Below are 16,033 nucleotides of genomic sequence, written 5' to 3'. Positions count from 1 at the left end.
TACTTTATTGAAGGTATTATCAGATTCATACCAATAAAATAGAGAGTTGTGCATCTTCACTGCTTTCTGACTCGACTCTAAGACGCAACATGGTTGAAGAAAACTGATTCAAACATTGGAAGGAAACCAAAACGGTGCCCTCTTCTTTCATCTTCTCCACTGATTATTGTCATAATTGATGAAAATCACATTGTGGTCACAGACTTAAAATCAATGGGGGGTTTCTTTTGCTCTGTTGCCATTTTCGTTCGTGATATTTCAGGGTTTTACTCCTACAATTGAATGTTTAATAAATCAGTGCACTGAACTCTACTTTTGTACCAATTAACCCCAGAATCACTGCAGCGTTTCCCTAAATCCACACAGGACCTCTTTTTTTTTTCTTTTTTGTCCTCACATCAAAAAGGGATAAGCTGCCACAAATAGGGAAGGGGGGCAAAAAGATAACCTGTTAGCAAACAGTGAAAAGAGTCAGAAAAAGGTTTTAATCCTTATTAGGCTAAATTCAGACTAAGTGGCCTTTAAAAAAAAAAAAGGTCCTTTGAAAGGTGACTTTCTTTCAGGGGGTGCTGGGTGACGTTCAGGCTTAATACTGGAAGCCTTTGGGCCTCAAAACACTGCACTTGTTGCAAGCTGCGGTTGTTTATTTGACTTTACTTAACTCACACTTGAGCGCAGCTACTTAGTCAGGTTTATTTACTTCTTTGTAGTTTGACCTTGTAGTTTGTTTTACTTCTCTCAAGGCGTCGTCGCTTGACGCGTGCAATGATTTATTTGTCTGCTTTTTCTACCGCGTCCTGTCAGGCAGCGCGGCACTCCCAATTGTTATCCGAGTTACAGGAGAAGCCTGACGTATTTACTTTCAGAAGTGGAGCATTGCAGTCTAAACTTATATACAAGATGAAAAGGGGACAAGAGGGGGAAAAGGGAGTGACAGGAAAGGAGATAAGAATAGAGGAGAGAAAGGAGGATGAAAGAACAAGGCAACACCCCATCTCGTTCTACACCTGCAGAAAAAATGATTTCAGGAAGGTCACTGAAATCACTGACAAGTACACTGCACTAATTAATAAAGGAAACAATAAAGTGTGCATCTGTAAACACCTGAATCCACCTAGCATGTTGACTGAGATTCTTGGATTGGACACAATCTGTGCTTCAAAAGTAGCATGAAAAGGCAGATCGCAGATACAGGCAGAAACAAAGATCTTCATTTTTGGAGAGATGTCCTCTGGTCCGATGAAACTACAGTGGAGCTGTTTGGATGTAATGACCATTTCTACATCTGAAGGAAGAATGTGGATGATTGTACCCTGGGAGTGGCAGCATCATGTCCTGGGGTTGTTTTGCTGCAGGAGGAACTGGTGCACTTCACAAAACATATGGCGTCAAAAAATATTGAAGCAACATTTAAAGACATCAGCAAGGAAGTAAAATCTTGGGCTGCTTATTATAAGCCAAAAATTACAGCAAAGTGTTTAAAAAGTGGCTTAAGGATTGAAGTTGATGTTTAGCTGTGTACATCACAAACCCTGATACCAGTTTTATGGAGAAGTTGTTGGAAGATCTGGAAAGGTGGGAGTGAGGTGGCCCACGAAATGGACTCAGTTCTACTAGTTCTGTCAGGAGGAACAGACCAGAACTCCAACAAACCATTGAGAGAAGCTTGAGGAAGGAAACCCAAGAGGTTTGACCCAAATCATACATATTAAAAGACAGATATCCCTTTTACTGACCAAATGTAAGTATGCGTTTGTATTCCAGGAAAATTTTATAAAAATGTTCTTGGAATTTAGCAACTAGAGATAATTTAGCTAATTCTAGTGAAACTAAGACAAGAAAATCTTTTTCTAATGTAACTAAATATCAAGTTTTAAATGCACAGGCTTGTATGTATGTTTATACTTTTTGTCTGTATAACTTTGCTAGCCAGCACTAGGATAGGTTTTTCTCATTTTCATAGAGAAGACGACCAAACGCATCATGATTTGTTTCTGGTTTTTAGTCTTTTTTTCCCTATGGACTCCAGCTCAGACAGGAAAGTCTGGCAATGACTCTGGAAGCAGAGAGACAAAATCATGTGCTTTCCTCTCCCAGTGATATGCTTTGTGCTCTTTAATATTGTTTTTCCATTTGTCTAATTCACGTCTCAAATGGCCTTCCTCTTTGTATCTGTAACAAGCTTTGACTAAAACATGTGCCGCCAATTTTTCCAAGTCTTTAAAATCAAAATGTGTCATTGAACCTCTCTACCACTTTGCTCATCTTTCTTCTCCTTGTTTTTTTTTTCTAACTATCGCTCAATCTCAAAAGCAAAATCCGTCTTAATTGGCTCCAGAGGGCTTGAGGAGACTTTATGTCAGTGGTGATGAGAGTCCTGATTGGTTCAGAGGCTCAGCCACCCAGCAGACCCTTGTTAGTGTGCCGGGTCCTTTTGCCTGCTCATTAGTCCGATGAACTCGTTTACTGATGGGGGGTGACAGGGGCTGTTTGCCAGTGTAGAACAGAGGAAGTTGGGGGATATGATGGGGAGAGGAAGATGAGCACAGAAGAGACGAGTCGCAGTTTAGTGCCGTTAAATCTGAGCCTTCTCCTTCATGTGCTTGTGAAGTGTTATTGTTGCAGATCCATTACTCTGTGATCAGTCTAGCGAAAAACGACACAAGTATGGCAATCCATACCAGGCGCATGCATGAGTTTATGCATATTTGATTTGAATCTCCCCTCTAAATGTATTTCATCCTATATACAGGTGCCTTATAGTACATTTAAATATCTTAATACTAGTTTGCTCTTGTGGAAGCCTCTAGCTCGTCTGCATTGCTGAGGTTGGTATCTTCTCCCATCTTCCTCTTTGCAACACTCTGCTAGTTTTCAGAGGTTTCGCTGAGAAGAGTTCCTTTAGAATCATGAATGCAGCCTTTGGATCTTAAAGGGCCAGTGTTATGTAAAATGTTCAGCTTTGCATTTTTTTATAAAGTTGTTCCCGCATAAAAACAAACATACCTGGGGTGTTGCCTTGATTCTTTCATGCATGTTTGAGAAATCCTTTAATCTGCCTTGGCAACCCTTCAGACGTGGAAAACGACTCCACTTAGCTCCTTCAGACTAGCCAGCACCAATTAGCAAACACCTGGTGGAACTGCACATTTGTTGAGCTCATAAAGGAGCTACTTCTCTCTGAAACACTGGTAAAAACGTTGTTAAAGGGTCAACAGAGAAGCAATGTTGTAATGACTTCCTAAAGTTAGTTTCAGTAAGGGCAGAAATTTAAAGATGTTAAATTGCAAAGTCAATTATTTCGATATATATACAGCATTTCAATAACAACTGAAGTTAACAGTTACTTAATTGTGCTATAAAATGGAACTTTATGGCTGGAAAATGCATAATACTGCCCCTTTAGAAATTCTTCATCAGCTTTAAGCCATAAACATAAAATTTAACAAATATTTCTATCGCCAAAGAATCCATGAAATAAAATTCCTTTACTGACCTGTAGGGATAACTTTGTTTTTTTACTCGTTTGAATTACAAACATCCAGCTTTAGATCTGAAATGTGAATGGAGGGAGACTGTACGACTCATTGTGTGTGCATGTTTTTGTGCATCGGCGTGTTCTATACACCGATAGGCTCAAGTTTTTTTCATGAATTCTATCAAGTTCTTCTCATTTTGCTTGTCTCGCGTCTGTTCTGATGTTGATGGATCACCTCTCTTCCTCCCGCTCATTAATTTCATCACCTTATCTCCCACACCACTTCATTTGACCAAAAGGTAATAATAAATCTCTCATCCATTATCCTTTAACTGAGGCAGCCATGCGGAAATACTTAACAGGCAACAAATTGAACTTCAGTGCCTTCTTTTTTCTTCCCAGGATGCACAGCACATTAAACACAGCCTACAAATATGCATATGCCATTCATCAAACTCCGTTTATGAGGAATTTTCCAGCACTTCTTCCTTCTTTTTTTTCACAGTTTGTCAAATAAGCATCACAGGGATCTGGCACAGGCTTCTCTTCTCTCTGACCAAATATTCTTATCAGCCTAAAACCATGCACATACCCTGGGCTTCACAGCAGCGACGGCAGATGAAAGGCTCATTTATCTTGCGCCGTGTTGCTGATAGTCTCACCGTTGGTCGCAGTGCTCTGTGATTCGGTTTCAAATAAATTGAATTTGTGTCGCCGTGGTTTTCCATCGTTTCTAAAGAAGCATGGTTCAGAAATTAAGATTTTTTTTTTGAAGAGAGGTGGAGAGGCACAGTCCTCGAGATTGAGTGGTGGCAGTTTTTTTTTTAGTGTGTGTGTGTGTGTGTGTGTGTGTGTGTGTGTGTGTGTGTGTGTGTGTGTGTGTGGTTCTACATGGCAGCCAGCGTCACCCGGCCCCTCTTCATACGTCCTTCTTCATTTCTGCGGTCCTTTGGTCGTCTGACAGAGACAAACGACGGTGCTTCAGAAATGAGCAGCGGCCTGCCGCACAAACAGGTTGAGAGGAGGAGGGAGAGCCCCGCAGACGCGGCTCCATCCTTTGTTTCCTGTTTGGCTGTGTTCTCTGGCGTGGCGCTTTAAATTGATCTTGTGGATGTGCGAGAGCCGAATCCATGGATACTGTTCCACTCGAGATAAAACATCAATACACTCTGGTTTCAAGCTGCTGGGCAATTTAGCATTTCATGCCTTGAACTTTTTGTACTTCTTTTGTCTACTTCATGCAGAGATAGATATCAAGAGAATAGAATAAACTGTTCATTCACAAGGGGAAATTGCTTTGTTCTTGACAAGCTAGTCTCATATAAAGTGTTAAATATTAATGAATACAAATATTACCATACGGGACATAAAGTATAGCATCAATATTTCTAGAAATAATAGCCATATTAAATATATTTAAATAATTAATACATTGAAGTGTGATTAAAGAAATTTGACTTTGTAATTTAACACCTTGAAATTGGGTCTCTGTCTCTTTAAGAATCTCCTTCAACATGGCTTCTCTGTTAACACTTTAACAGCTTTACCAGCGATTCAGTGAGAAGCAGCTCCTATAATGAAGTGTTTGCTAATTGGTGCTAGCTAGTCTGAAGGAGCTGACTGGGAGAGTGTGGGGGAGGGTTGCTCTGTGAGGTGGAAGCTTTGAACCTGCAGAAGGCGGAGCTGCGCCTTGAAGGCGGAGCTGCGCCTTGAAGGCGGAGCTGCGCCTTGAAGGCGGAGCTGCGCCTTGAAGGCGGAGCTGCGCCTTGAAGGCGGAGCTGCGCCTTGAAGGCGGAGCTGCGCCTTGAAGGCGGAGCTGCGCCTTGAAGGCGGAGTTGTGCCTAGCTGGTTTCACCCGGGTGTTTTGTACAGCTTAGTGGTTGCCGTGGGAGATGAAGGGATTTCTCAGTCATGCATGACATCATTAAGGCCACACTCCAGGTATGTTCATGAGGAGGGGATAACATTAGAACAAGATGTAAAGCTCAAAGTGGATTTTTCATCACACTGCCCCTTTAAAGTCAAACAATGAAAACAAAAGTTCTTTTTCTTTTACATCATTTCTGGTCTCCACTGTTGCCATATTTTTTTCCAAGCTCACTTTTATGTATGTAAAAGCAAATGTGATGTTGCAGCATTGCTGCTGCTTTGATTCCAACGGGCCCATGTCCCGCTCTGCATCGTCCCAGAGGAAGGTGGAGCAGCCATTACTCTTAACTTGGACAATAACCTCCACACCACTGTAATTTGTCCAGACGTGGTCGGAGCAGCGGAAGCATCACGGGATGGATAGTTTGTCAGCGCTTGTTGTCACCCTGCATGCTTTTTCATCTGCAATGGAAAGGGACAATGATCTGAGGAACGCAGTGCTATTTACAGCGCTGCAGTAGATTCATGGTCCTGGAGAAAAATATGACAACTGGCAGCCTCCACTCTTGTCATATCTCTGCGAGGAATCGGGGTCGGGAGCTTCATCAGTTCCATGTCGGCCGACTCCCTGACACCCAGAGTGAGATCTTAGTGAATTCTGGGAATGGAATACGTCAGCTGCTCTGGTGGAGGTGAAAGGTCATACTCCTTTCACGCAGGGAAGACTGACATTTTATTTTCAGAAAAACAAATGGAGAGAGAGCTTAAAAAAGATCCAATTAGATCTAAGAATCCGTGTTCAGGCCTACAGTACTACTGCACAGAGGGTCAACATTTGCTGCATGTTATGATCCATGTATGTTTATGATCAATAATTCACTGTGCGATTGAAGAACAGCAATGCTGCTAAAACTGACTTTCTTGTTCTCTGCAACATTCTTCTCCTATTTCGTAAATACAAACCACATTCTTTTGCTGGCTCTGATTCACGACTGTGGTAATATGTCTGGATATTTATTCCTCTTATGAGTGTCATGTTTTATTCTGAACAAAATGTCCTTGTCTGCATTTCAAAAGCTGAACAAAATAGAACATGACTATTCCTGCTAGTAAGTAATGATGTGTTTATGATCTGCTTGCTTTTCTGGGCAAACCATTATTTGCTACTATTTTGTTGTTTTTAAATACAAATCTTTCACTTTTCATTACTTTTATGACTATAATAGACTGCAAAAAAGAGGCTTTTTTCACCAGAATTGACTATCATTTGAGAATTTTGATCTTTTTAAATAAAAATTTCCAATTTAACTTCAGAATTTTTACTTTCTGATTTTCTGATTATTTTTGATGCCAATCTCCAAATTCCGTCTTATGACGAGAATTCCTAATTTATTTCAGCATTTTAACTTCAATCTCATAAATCTGACTTATGATCTCGGAATTTTTTTCGCCTCCAGAATTCTGACTTACAATTTCAGGGAACAAAAGTCAGAATAAATGTATTTATTATTTTTATTTTTTCCGTAGCTGTAACTCTCTTCCATGAATTAGAGCCACAGATAAGTACAGTAAGTCTGATAAAGTGCAGACTGACTGTACTGTATCATATCTTGGTGCTCCAGAACTCTCTTCCTGGCCAGTCCTTCTCTTACTGGTTCCGGCATATGAAGTCGGGTCGCCGGTGGCAGTAGCACCACCTTGCTCCTCCGCGCTACTAATCCGTATTTAATTGAGCTCCAGAGACTCTGAAGCCAGCCTGTGATGCAGGCGGCTCTTGCTCCTCTGAGAGAGGCTGTCCTCGGTTAAAGGGTCTCAGCTGGTCCCGTCTGCTGTCCCCTCGGCTTAATGAGCTCTTTAACTCAGCTCTGGGTCCTGGTTGGCAGCTCATATTTAAATATTTCTGAATAATAACCTCCGTCTAAACCTTTCTCTGACTGCCCCGGTGGTCTCCTTTTAGCATCCGAGCACATCCCTGCACGCAGCCTTGTCAGGGGACGCGTTTCCAAGTGGAACAAAAAGCCTGGCTAACAAAGCAGTGCTTAGTAGGTTAGCAGCAAACCTAAACGCCGCATGAACAGAAGCAGGGCGGTGCTGAAGCTTTGGGTCTGTCGAGTTCGGCGACACGCGTCAGAACAAGTCCCTCCAGCCCAACTAACTCATCCAAACGCAGGAACAGGATGATGGATTTTTTGATCTGTTAGTTCAAATATCTTACTAAATATGAAACACAGGAACTTACAAGTGACTTTTCAGGAAGAAACAGCACTTTGTTTTAAGTTAGTTCCTTATTATGACGTTCTTATTTTTGATAGATTATTTCACTTGCAAGACATTTTAACATGTTATAAGTTAAATCACTGGCTTATTCCAATACTTTTTTGTCAATATTAAGGAATTATTGATATTGGCACTAGAAACTAGAGAAAACGACTTGGGAAGATTGGGTGTTTTTGCAGTGCAGATGTTCACATAAAACCTTTGAACTTTGTCACTTCTATCACAACAGAACTGAATTGAACTCTTCCTCGACTGCATCTTTCTGACTGGCACCCATTCTTCTGCTGAACGGATGGCTTTTTCATTCAGGCTGATCAATATCAGACATTTGTCGTGCTGCGCTGGTCGGTTGCCGTGCCGGTTGCCATGCCATCACTATCACCGTCTTAATGACAAACTGAGTGTTGGGTCTGATTGGCGAACTGACCAGCCTTTTACCTCTTTTTTTCCCCTGTGTTCCCAGATATTGTCCTACACTGAAGGTCTTCATGGAAAATGGCTGTTCTCAGAGATCCGGGCCGTGTTTTCCAGACGCTACCTTCTGCAGAACACGGCTCTGGAGGTGTTCATGGCAAACAGAAGTACGACAGAACAGAATATTCACCACAATTTTAAATCAGTACACTGCACATTTAACAGCACAATAAGCTGTTAATGTTTTTGAAGCTGGTTGCTAATTTGCTGATTTATTGCGTTAAGTTCCTTGTGTTTTTATATTTCTGTATTTCTGTGCAGCGGCCGTCATGTTCAACTTCCCAGATGCAGCCACGGTAAAGAAGGTGGTCCACAGCCTTCCTCGTGTCGGATTGGGCACAAACTTCGGTCTTCCTCAGACCAGGTCGGGCCTTCTCTGCAGATTTGTGTTTTGGAGTTTAAATCCTGTGAATCTTCGTCCAAACACATTTTTCTTTTTGCACACAGATTCTGGTTGGATATAAACTTTCGTAAAACACTTTTGGTCAAGTTAAGAGTTCATTAAGAGTAAAATCTTGTTTTGTTGTTGAAATGTAAGCCTTTTTTAAAATGACATTTATAGTAGAAATCGTCCATCAGATAATGATCCCGTAACAAGCTAGCTGGTGTTGAAGGAGTGTGTGTTTGTGTGTGTAACAAGCACAAGATTAAGTTGTGAGATTTGACTTCTATCAGTCATTAATCACAGCAGCTTCCAGGCTGCGCAGCGTGGCCGTATTTCCTATCCCACTGTGCCTGTATTAATGCAGCTGTTGGAAGTTCACTCTGTTTGTCTTTGAAACACTGCTGGTTTCTTCTCCACACAAACCCTTTACAAGATTGATCACCAAAAGTAGAAATATATTTCAAACATTCTCATGACATTCACCAGTGTTTGCACTTTAATCTTGAATGGAAAGGGTAAAAAGATTTAAATTTATATAAAAAAAATTTCCTCAGAGGTTTAATGGCTATAATCACATGCTCTGACATTGATTAATTCCATCATTTTCTTTTGTTTTAATTGGATTTGGGTCATTCGTCCTCCCTCCCCACTGCATCTATCATGCTGCGGGCCACGCATGTGTACATTCACCCTACATGTACACTTCATTTGTCTTCTTAATTAGCACGACTGTAAAAGTGTAGGGTTTTTTGTTGTTGTTGTTCTTCGTTCTAATCGTTGTTTCTGCTCCAACCCGTTCATGTAAGTTCTCCTGATTTTCCTTCCAGACGTATTTCTCTGGCCACGCCCAAGCAGCTCTTCAAGACGTCCAACATGACGCAGCGCTGGCAGCGGCGCGAGATATCCAACTTCGAGTACCTGATGTTTCTCAACACCATCGCTGGTGAGCGACACACTCCTGTGTTGTGTGCTCTCAGGCTGAACATGTAAACACCATGTGTTTGATGGTCCATGCTTCCTTTCTCCTTTACGTCGTTACAGGTCGCACCTATAACGACCTGAACCAGTACCCCGTCTTCCCCTGGGTCATCACCAACTACGAGTCACCAGAACTGGACCTGACTCTACCGAGCAACTACAGAGACCTGTCTAAGGTAACGCGCATCAGGCTCATCCTGTCATCGAGCGGCGTTAAAACTCTGTATAAATTTCTTTTTGCCGTCATCTGTCCATTGTCCTCTCCGGTATACTGCAAAGTTAAATTCTTTCTTTTTATAGTTTACTGAGCTACAAATTACACTATGTGGTTGTAAAATACATAATTCTGTCCCTTTAACAGATTTCAAGGTTGTTACTAATTCTGCAAAAATTATGGAAAAGTGTGTAATTTAATATGGATGTTCTTCATGTCTGGATGACCATTGAGAAGTATTAAATGTGCTCTCTTAATGACATATCAGATCTGATATGAAAAATATTAAGAAAGCAGGCAGCAGAAGTCCAAATAAAAAAAAATTGACAGCGATTCAGAAGCGTCATATAGAAATCCCTAAAATGTTGGTGTTTATCCACTTTTGAAAAAGTGACACATGCACCTAGAAAGAAACATGAAAAAGAGAAAAATAATTATAAACTGCATATTTAATTGTCTTGGCTGCTGCATTGCTGATTATATCCTGTTAAAAGATTCTAGACTCTTTGAGTCTATTAAGCCAAAAGTCTTCTTCACGCTTTGACCTTCCACAAAACACTAGGAAGTGAAGTAGGACTCCCAGGTAGCTTCAGGCGTCCAGTAAATGTGTTTAAAGGCACAGAGATGCTGCCTGCCTCATAAACACAGACTCCTGTGGCTAAAACTGCTGTAATGATTTGCCTCCATATTGAGTGCGAATATTTCTTGCATGAACATAATATTTTACACACTTACACCCACAGAAGGTCAGAAAATAAGATGTGGTTTGCCAATTCCCCAGGTTGTGTTGGTTGTGGGAGGACAGAGGATTAGATTTAGAGAGTGCATTTTAGTGTTGGTCCACTTTTAACTATCTATATTACTAAATACATCTAGATGGTCTAACAAAAATAAAAATACTATTTATTTATTTATTTATTTTTTGCTAATTTAGCCTCAGGTGTAGAACGGCGTATTAGGGCCATCGTAGATAAATAAAAAAGATGTCCGACAAAAAGAAAAAATCCGTAAAAATTTTCAGAAGAATCTAAAACATTCACTTTAAAACAAAAACGTGGAAATTTCTGCGTTTGAAAAGTTGAACATTTCCATGAAAAAACTCCAAAGAAATGTTTGAGATTAATCAGAGACATTTTCTGAGTTTGTTCCAGAAAAAAGTTGAAAATTTCCAAAAGTTGAAAACCTTAAACTGTTTATATTAAAACCAGATGAAGATTTTAAATGCACAGAATAAGACATTTCTGTGAGGGTTTTTTTTTCTGTAAATTTTCTGAGATTATGTAAACTTGATGTAAAGTATCTCACCGTAAAACTAAAATCTACACTAAACCAAATAAAAATAATGACACCCTGTCACGACTCAGAGAAACCTGGCAAGCCTTCAGCTGTTTGCAAAAAACCAGATGGAGAATTTTAACGTGTAGAAGAAGAGCACCTGTTGCCTGTTGTGTCCATGGGGCTCAGCACTGCCCCCTATCAGTGAGGCACGGTGCTTTGATCCTCACACCGTGTATTTTCACTGCACATTTATAATCAATCAGACTAAAACTTTCACACACATCATAAAATATATTAGACTGTGGAATGTCAACATATGTAGAACATGTAATTCTACACAGAAATAGGTGATATGAAGAGAAAGCAGAGGTGATGCATAGTACTGTACTGCGTAAATTCAGCAATTTTGATTCTAAAAATGTTTACATCACCAATACAAAAACAAATTAAAGTCAAGTGGCCAAGCTGATTTTCTCTTAATTGCTGGCATCATTTTTACTTCTCATGTACCAGCTGTAAGGATTACAGGTGAGGCACTGCCTCCCCCTTTTATGCTGTTTTTTTTTTTTGTTGTTGCTTTTTTTTTTTTAAATCTCTATTTGTAGGATTTCTTCTCTTTTTATGTGCTTTGTTGTTGTCCCCCAGGAGCCAGAAATATGGCATCAGGCGCACAGGCAGACATTTGCTCGATTGCCTGCTTTCTCCTGAGCTCATTCCGGCTTCCTGCTCCTCCTGCTGTAGATTTTCGACAGCTCAGCCTCTGAAGGCGGTGAAGCCTCGCAGCCCGGGGGGGTTCGCTTAAAGGAGGAGAAACAGAGAGACGTTCAGTCCAAACGAACACACACACTAATATAAAAAAAAAAAAAGAGGAGGAGAGCAGGTTACAGAAGAACATCATCATTTGCGGCTCTGCCACTCAATTCTTCTTCAGCAGCAGAGGAACGGAGGGAGTCAGTTTTATTCATGTTGTGTGTGATGTCAGTGTATGACTACTGGACCATGTCAGAATGCTGTGTCTGGTAAACGGCAAACACAGCTAGCTACGCTCTCTCATTCATCCCCCCGCCATGCAAGGGCTTGCAACTTTTCAGACGATTTTAGTTTTGCGTCTGTATCTACGCACCGTTCACTCCCATCGCGTTTGTTTTTCTCTGAAGCTTTGTTTCCGTTTTATTGTTATTCCTCCTCCCCCCGCGTGTATTTTGCCCTCCTCCTACAGCGCGTCACGTCGGCGGTCGTCTCTTGAAGAAACAGGTCATCTGTGAATCCTCCAGTGACATTGAGAAGCCAAATTGCCATGAGTGTATGCGTGTAGGGGTGTGTGTATGTTTGTGTGTGTGTGTGTGTGTGTGTGTGTGCGCCACACACTCGTCGTTGCCAGAGGCCACACAGAATTTATGTCCCTGGCTACCAGAGCTGTTTCGACCCCGGGGACTTTCTTATCATAAACTTTAGCCTCAGCCCAACATCAAACACCAACCCAGAGATAACGTTGTAGCGAGGGTAAACACTCACTGCCGCTTGTTGATGCTTTTTGCTACAGCTTTCTCCATTGTACATCTCAAACCTCCAAAACTCACTTTTTTTTTCTGATTTATGTTTTGTCTTAGGAATATTACAAGTCGATCTTTATCTTGTGTTGCTTTATTTTTATATGCACGGTTCTTTGCAGAAGTATTTATTCCTCTAAAGTGTTTTCCTATTTTGTCACATCCCAGTGAAACACTTTTACGGGGAATAAAGTCTGTGACTTTGTACCACAGACCAACACAAAGTCATGATTAATTGCGAAGTAAAATGAAAATAAAGAAGTTTTACAAATGAAAATCTGTTATGTAAGGACATATATTTGTATCTAGCCCATTTTACTTCTGTATGAAATGTTGGGAGACAGTTGGTTTTCTGCAGAAGAGGATCGGAACCACTGGAAAAAATATTCTGACAAACTCAGAATATGTTAGAATTCTGAAAAATACTCATCCATGTGACAATGTGCTCAATACATGAAGACCCTTCAAGTCGAGGATAATAAATTTAAAAAAATAAATCAATTTAATTTTAACAAGGGGTCGGCAACCCAAAATGTTGAAAGAATCCTATTGGACCAAAAAAAAAACAAACAACAAATCTGTCTGGAGCCGCAAAAAAATTAAAACCTTTATATTTAAGCTTACCTTCCGTTAAAATACTAATGTTTTATATTTTGTTGCATTGATAAAATTAATGAAATACAATAAAAAAAATCTAATTTTTTATCTCATTTTTATTTTGAAAATCGACAGGGAAATGTTCATTTTTTTCCTTTTGGAGCTCAGAGAATCTTCTCCCAAATGCAGTTTTCATAACAACAATCGCTCGTTGTAAATAATCACCGTAAAGTGTGTGATCGCAAAAACAAAACGGAACGAATGAAACACCTCCACACTGAAGCGATCGCTCCTTCTCATCAACATTGTCATTCTCTAAGTCTTCTGGCTTTTTGTCCTTCAGGACTCCTTTTATTTATTTATTTTTCTCACTTTACAGAGGCTAACATTAGCCGTTAGCATGTCTGGCGGCTACTGCATCAAGCTAACTTTGCCTGGCTTCAGTCCAGCCATATGATTGGTCCACCATTGAGCAACTCGCGTTCTCGCTGACATGTTTTCTATATATTGAAGGTCCATATCGACCGTTTATTCATATGTATTTCGAGGAAAACACATTTTGGGATTTTTAATAGCTGTCATTTTATCACCAAACTCTAGTTGAAGTTTTCTTCATTATGAATTCTATAAACTAAAACACCCGCATCTTAAAAATCATCTAGTGGTTTTGTAGTTTTTAACAAAGCCCCGGAAACAATTAAAAGCACACTTTATCTATTATGTAGTCTGCATGTACACACAGATAGCACTATGGAAGACTTATTGAGCGTTCTCTGTGCCTTTGTGCTATAATCTGCTCCTCACAGCCAGATCAGCTAATAGTGTATTGATCGTGCGCGTACGTGCTCTGTGCGCTTGTCCCGCAGGGCCTCTGCACCATTTTCACTCTTTAGATGGGACATTATACATAAACACTTACTTCAAACGGTTCATGTGATTTATGACTCAAAGTCTTGAGTGATGCTCCACTCATTGACGAGCCATTATAGTTCTATGGGGCTGACTCTATCGTTTCATAAGCATGGTACCACTGGGCAATGGTCCTTTAATCTCCCCCAGGAAGCTTCTGATTGTTCTGTAAATGAGTGGTTTTCTTTTGAGATAAATATAATTTAGTTCTCCGTGTGAATTTCACTGATGGGATCTTGATTGACATGTTTAAAAGAGTTCTATTTTGGCAGCCTTTAAAAGTTGGTGGAATGGCAAATTTGAAAAGATCTTGAGCAGCCAGTTTGGTGTTTTCTTTGACTGTGTTTGGTTCTGATTAGAGATGCGCTAATCCAAGTTTTGCAGTCAATTTCCTTTTTTCTTTGCGAGTTTAATCTGACTTTCCTTATTTGTTTTGTTCTGGTTTCTCTTTCAAGCTTCTACAAGTATGCTACTTTTCCAAAAATGCACTTTTTTTCATATTTGTTGAAACTGTCACCATGTCATGACAGGATAATGCGGGACAGATAATCTGTGCTCCTCCACTTCCTCCCTGAGCTACGACTGTGGTGTGAAGAAATGCACCGTTCCCGACCAAAAACAACCAATCATAGCCAGGAGGAGGGTCTTAGTCTTAGTCACTTTGTTTGTATCTGCTGGTAAATGTGGCAACGAATGAGAAATAATTTGCCATTACAGGAAAACTGTTGATCTGCTGTCATTTGTGGCCATGCTAACTAGCTTTAGCATTCATGGCGGGCTATGTTGTGGTGAACCAGCTGTAGCAGAGCAGAGAGGAAGGGTGAGCAAGTGAGAGGTGCGCACACAAGGTTGATTGACAACGCTAAATCCCTCCTCCCTGCAATCAGAAATGGGGCTTTTGTCTCTTTAAGAAATTCCTGCTCTCTCTGAAGCTCCGCCTTCAGAAAGTCATCACAGCATGGCTCCTCTATTAACGTGAGGTGTTTTATTGAAGAGTAATTGGTATGATGAGCTCAGCAGATGTGCTATTCCATCAGGTGTTTGCTAATTGCTGCTGGCTAGTCTGAAGGAGCTGGGTGCATTTTGCACTGCTGCATGGTTGCCACAGGAGATTTAATCATTTCCCAGAAATTCATGAAAGAATCAAAGCAACAATGCACATGTTTTTGATAAAGGAATAATATTGTGACATTATGTAAAACTAAAAAAGGTTGTTTTTTCCCTAAAACTGCCCCTTTAAGTAGCTTCATGGTACATCCTCTAGTTTCAGTTTTAATCATCTCACTGATGTAGAAGAAAAACTTTTCTTTTTCTTTCCTTTTTTTTTTTTGTTAAATCTGAATATCATGTGACTCTGGCCACCAGCTGAATTCTAGTCCTGAGGTAGACATCAGCTACAGTTTCCTTTTTTAATGCTTGTCCATGTGATTTTTGCACAGGCTGTTTGTTTGAACAGCTAACGTCGGGACAGCTTGAATTTCCCAGCGCTGTATCAGTTTTAAACAAGAACCTGATCATGAATGATGCATGGATCCTAAATGCCGAACACTTTGGTGCAGGTCCCCGCCGCTGCACCTTGTTTATTTGCTCTTTGGTTTCCGTTTCCTGCGAGTTAACCCCCCTCCTTACCCCCCTCCCCATTTTCCTCGTCTTCTTTGACGGAGAACTGATTAAAACTAATCCAGCATTCATTTTCTGACGCTTCCCTCTTCAGAGCGCCGGGTTTGTTTCCGTTCCGCGGCTCGCTCTTTGGTCTAATTAAAACTACAAGATTGGGTCATTTGTCTGCGCGCTCATCAGAGCGCCGCAGCGTTGCCACAACATATTAGGCCAATCTGCGGTGCAGAAAGCGGTGATGTACGGCGCCGTCAAAGCTGCTACGCTGGAGCTACTGTAAGCTGAGCGCGCCAGCCCCACAGTAATTTACAGCAGTAAACAATGTCGGGATGGAGTGGACCGACGGCCCCACATGCACTCACACACAATTCTCCCTCTCTCTCTCTCTCTCTCTCTCTCTCTCTGTC

The 16,033-nt window shown here is 40.8% G+C and overlaps 1 protein-coding gene across 7 annotated transcripts in view; it reads left to right on the top strand.

Annotated features, from left to right (window-relative positions):
- Positions 1-16,033, top strand: part of lrba (LPS responsive beige-like anchor protein) — a 213,614-nt gene that overhangs the window by 141,930 nt on the left and 55,651 nt on the right. For all 7 annotated transcript variants that reach the window (XM_055056440.1, XM_055056443.1, XM_055056442.1 and 4 more), the window contains exons 40-43: positions 8,088-8,205; positions 8,360-8,462; positions 9,311-9,426; positions 9,525-9,637. In XM_055056440.1, the coding sequence (XP_054912415.1) occupies positions 8,088-8,205; positions 8,360-8,462; positions 9,311-9,426; positions 9,525-9,637 (450 nt within the window). The remainder of the gene's footprint in view (positions 1-8,087; positions 8,206-8,359; positions 8,463-9,310; positions 9,427-9,524; positions 9,638-16,033) is intronic.

The sequence above is a fragment of the Poeciliopsis prolifica genome, unplaced genomic scaffold (assembly GCF_027474105.1).
Source record: "Poeciliopsis prolifica strain line A6 unplaced genomic scaffold, Auburn_PproV2 SCAFFOLD045, whole genome shotgun sequence".
Classification (NCBI taxonomy): domain Eukaryota; kingdom Metazoa; phylum Chordata; class Actinopteri; order Cyprinodontiformes; family Poeciliidae; genus Poeciliopsis; species Poeciliopsis prolifica.
Note: the sequence above shows the minus strand (reverse complement) of the source record. Positions and strands in the feature narration are given on the sequence as shown.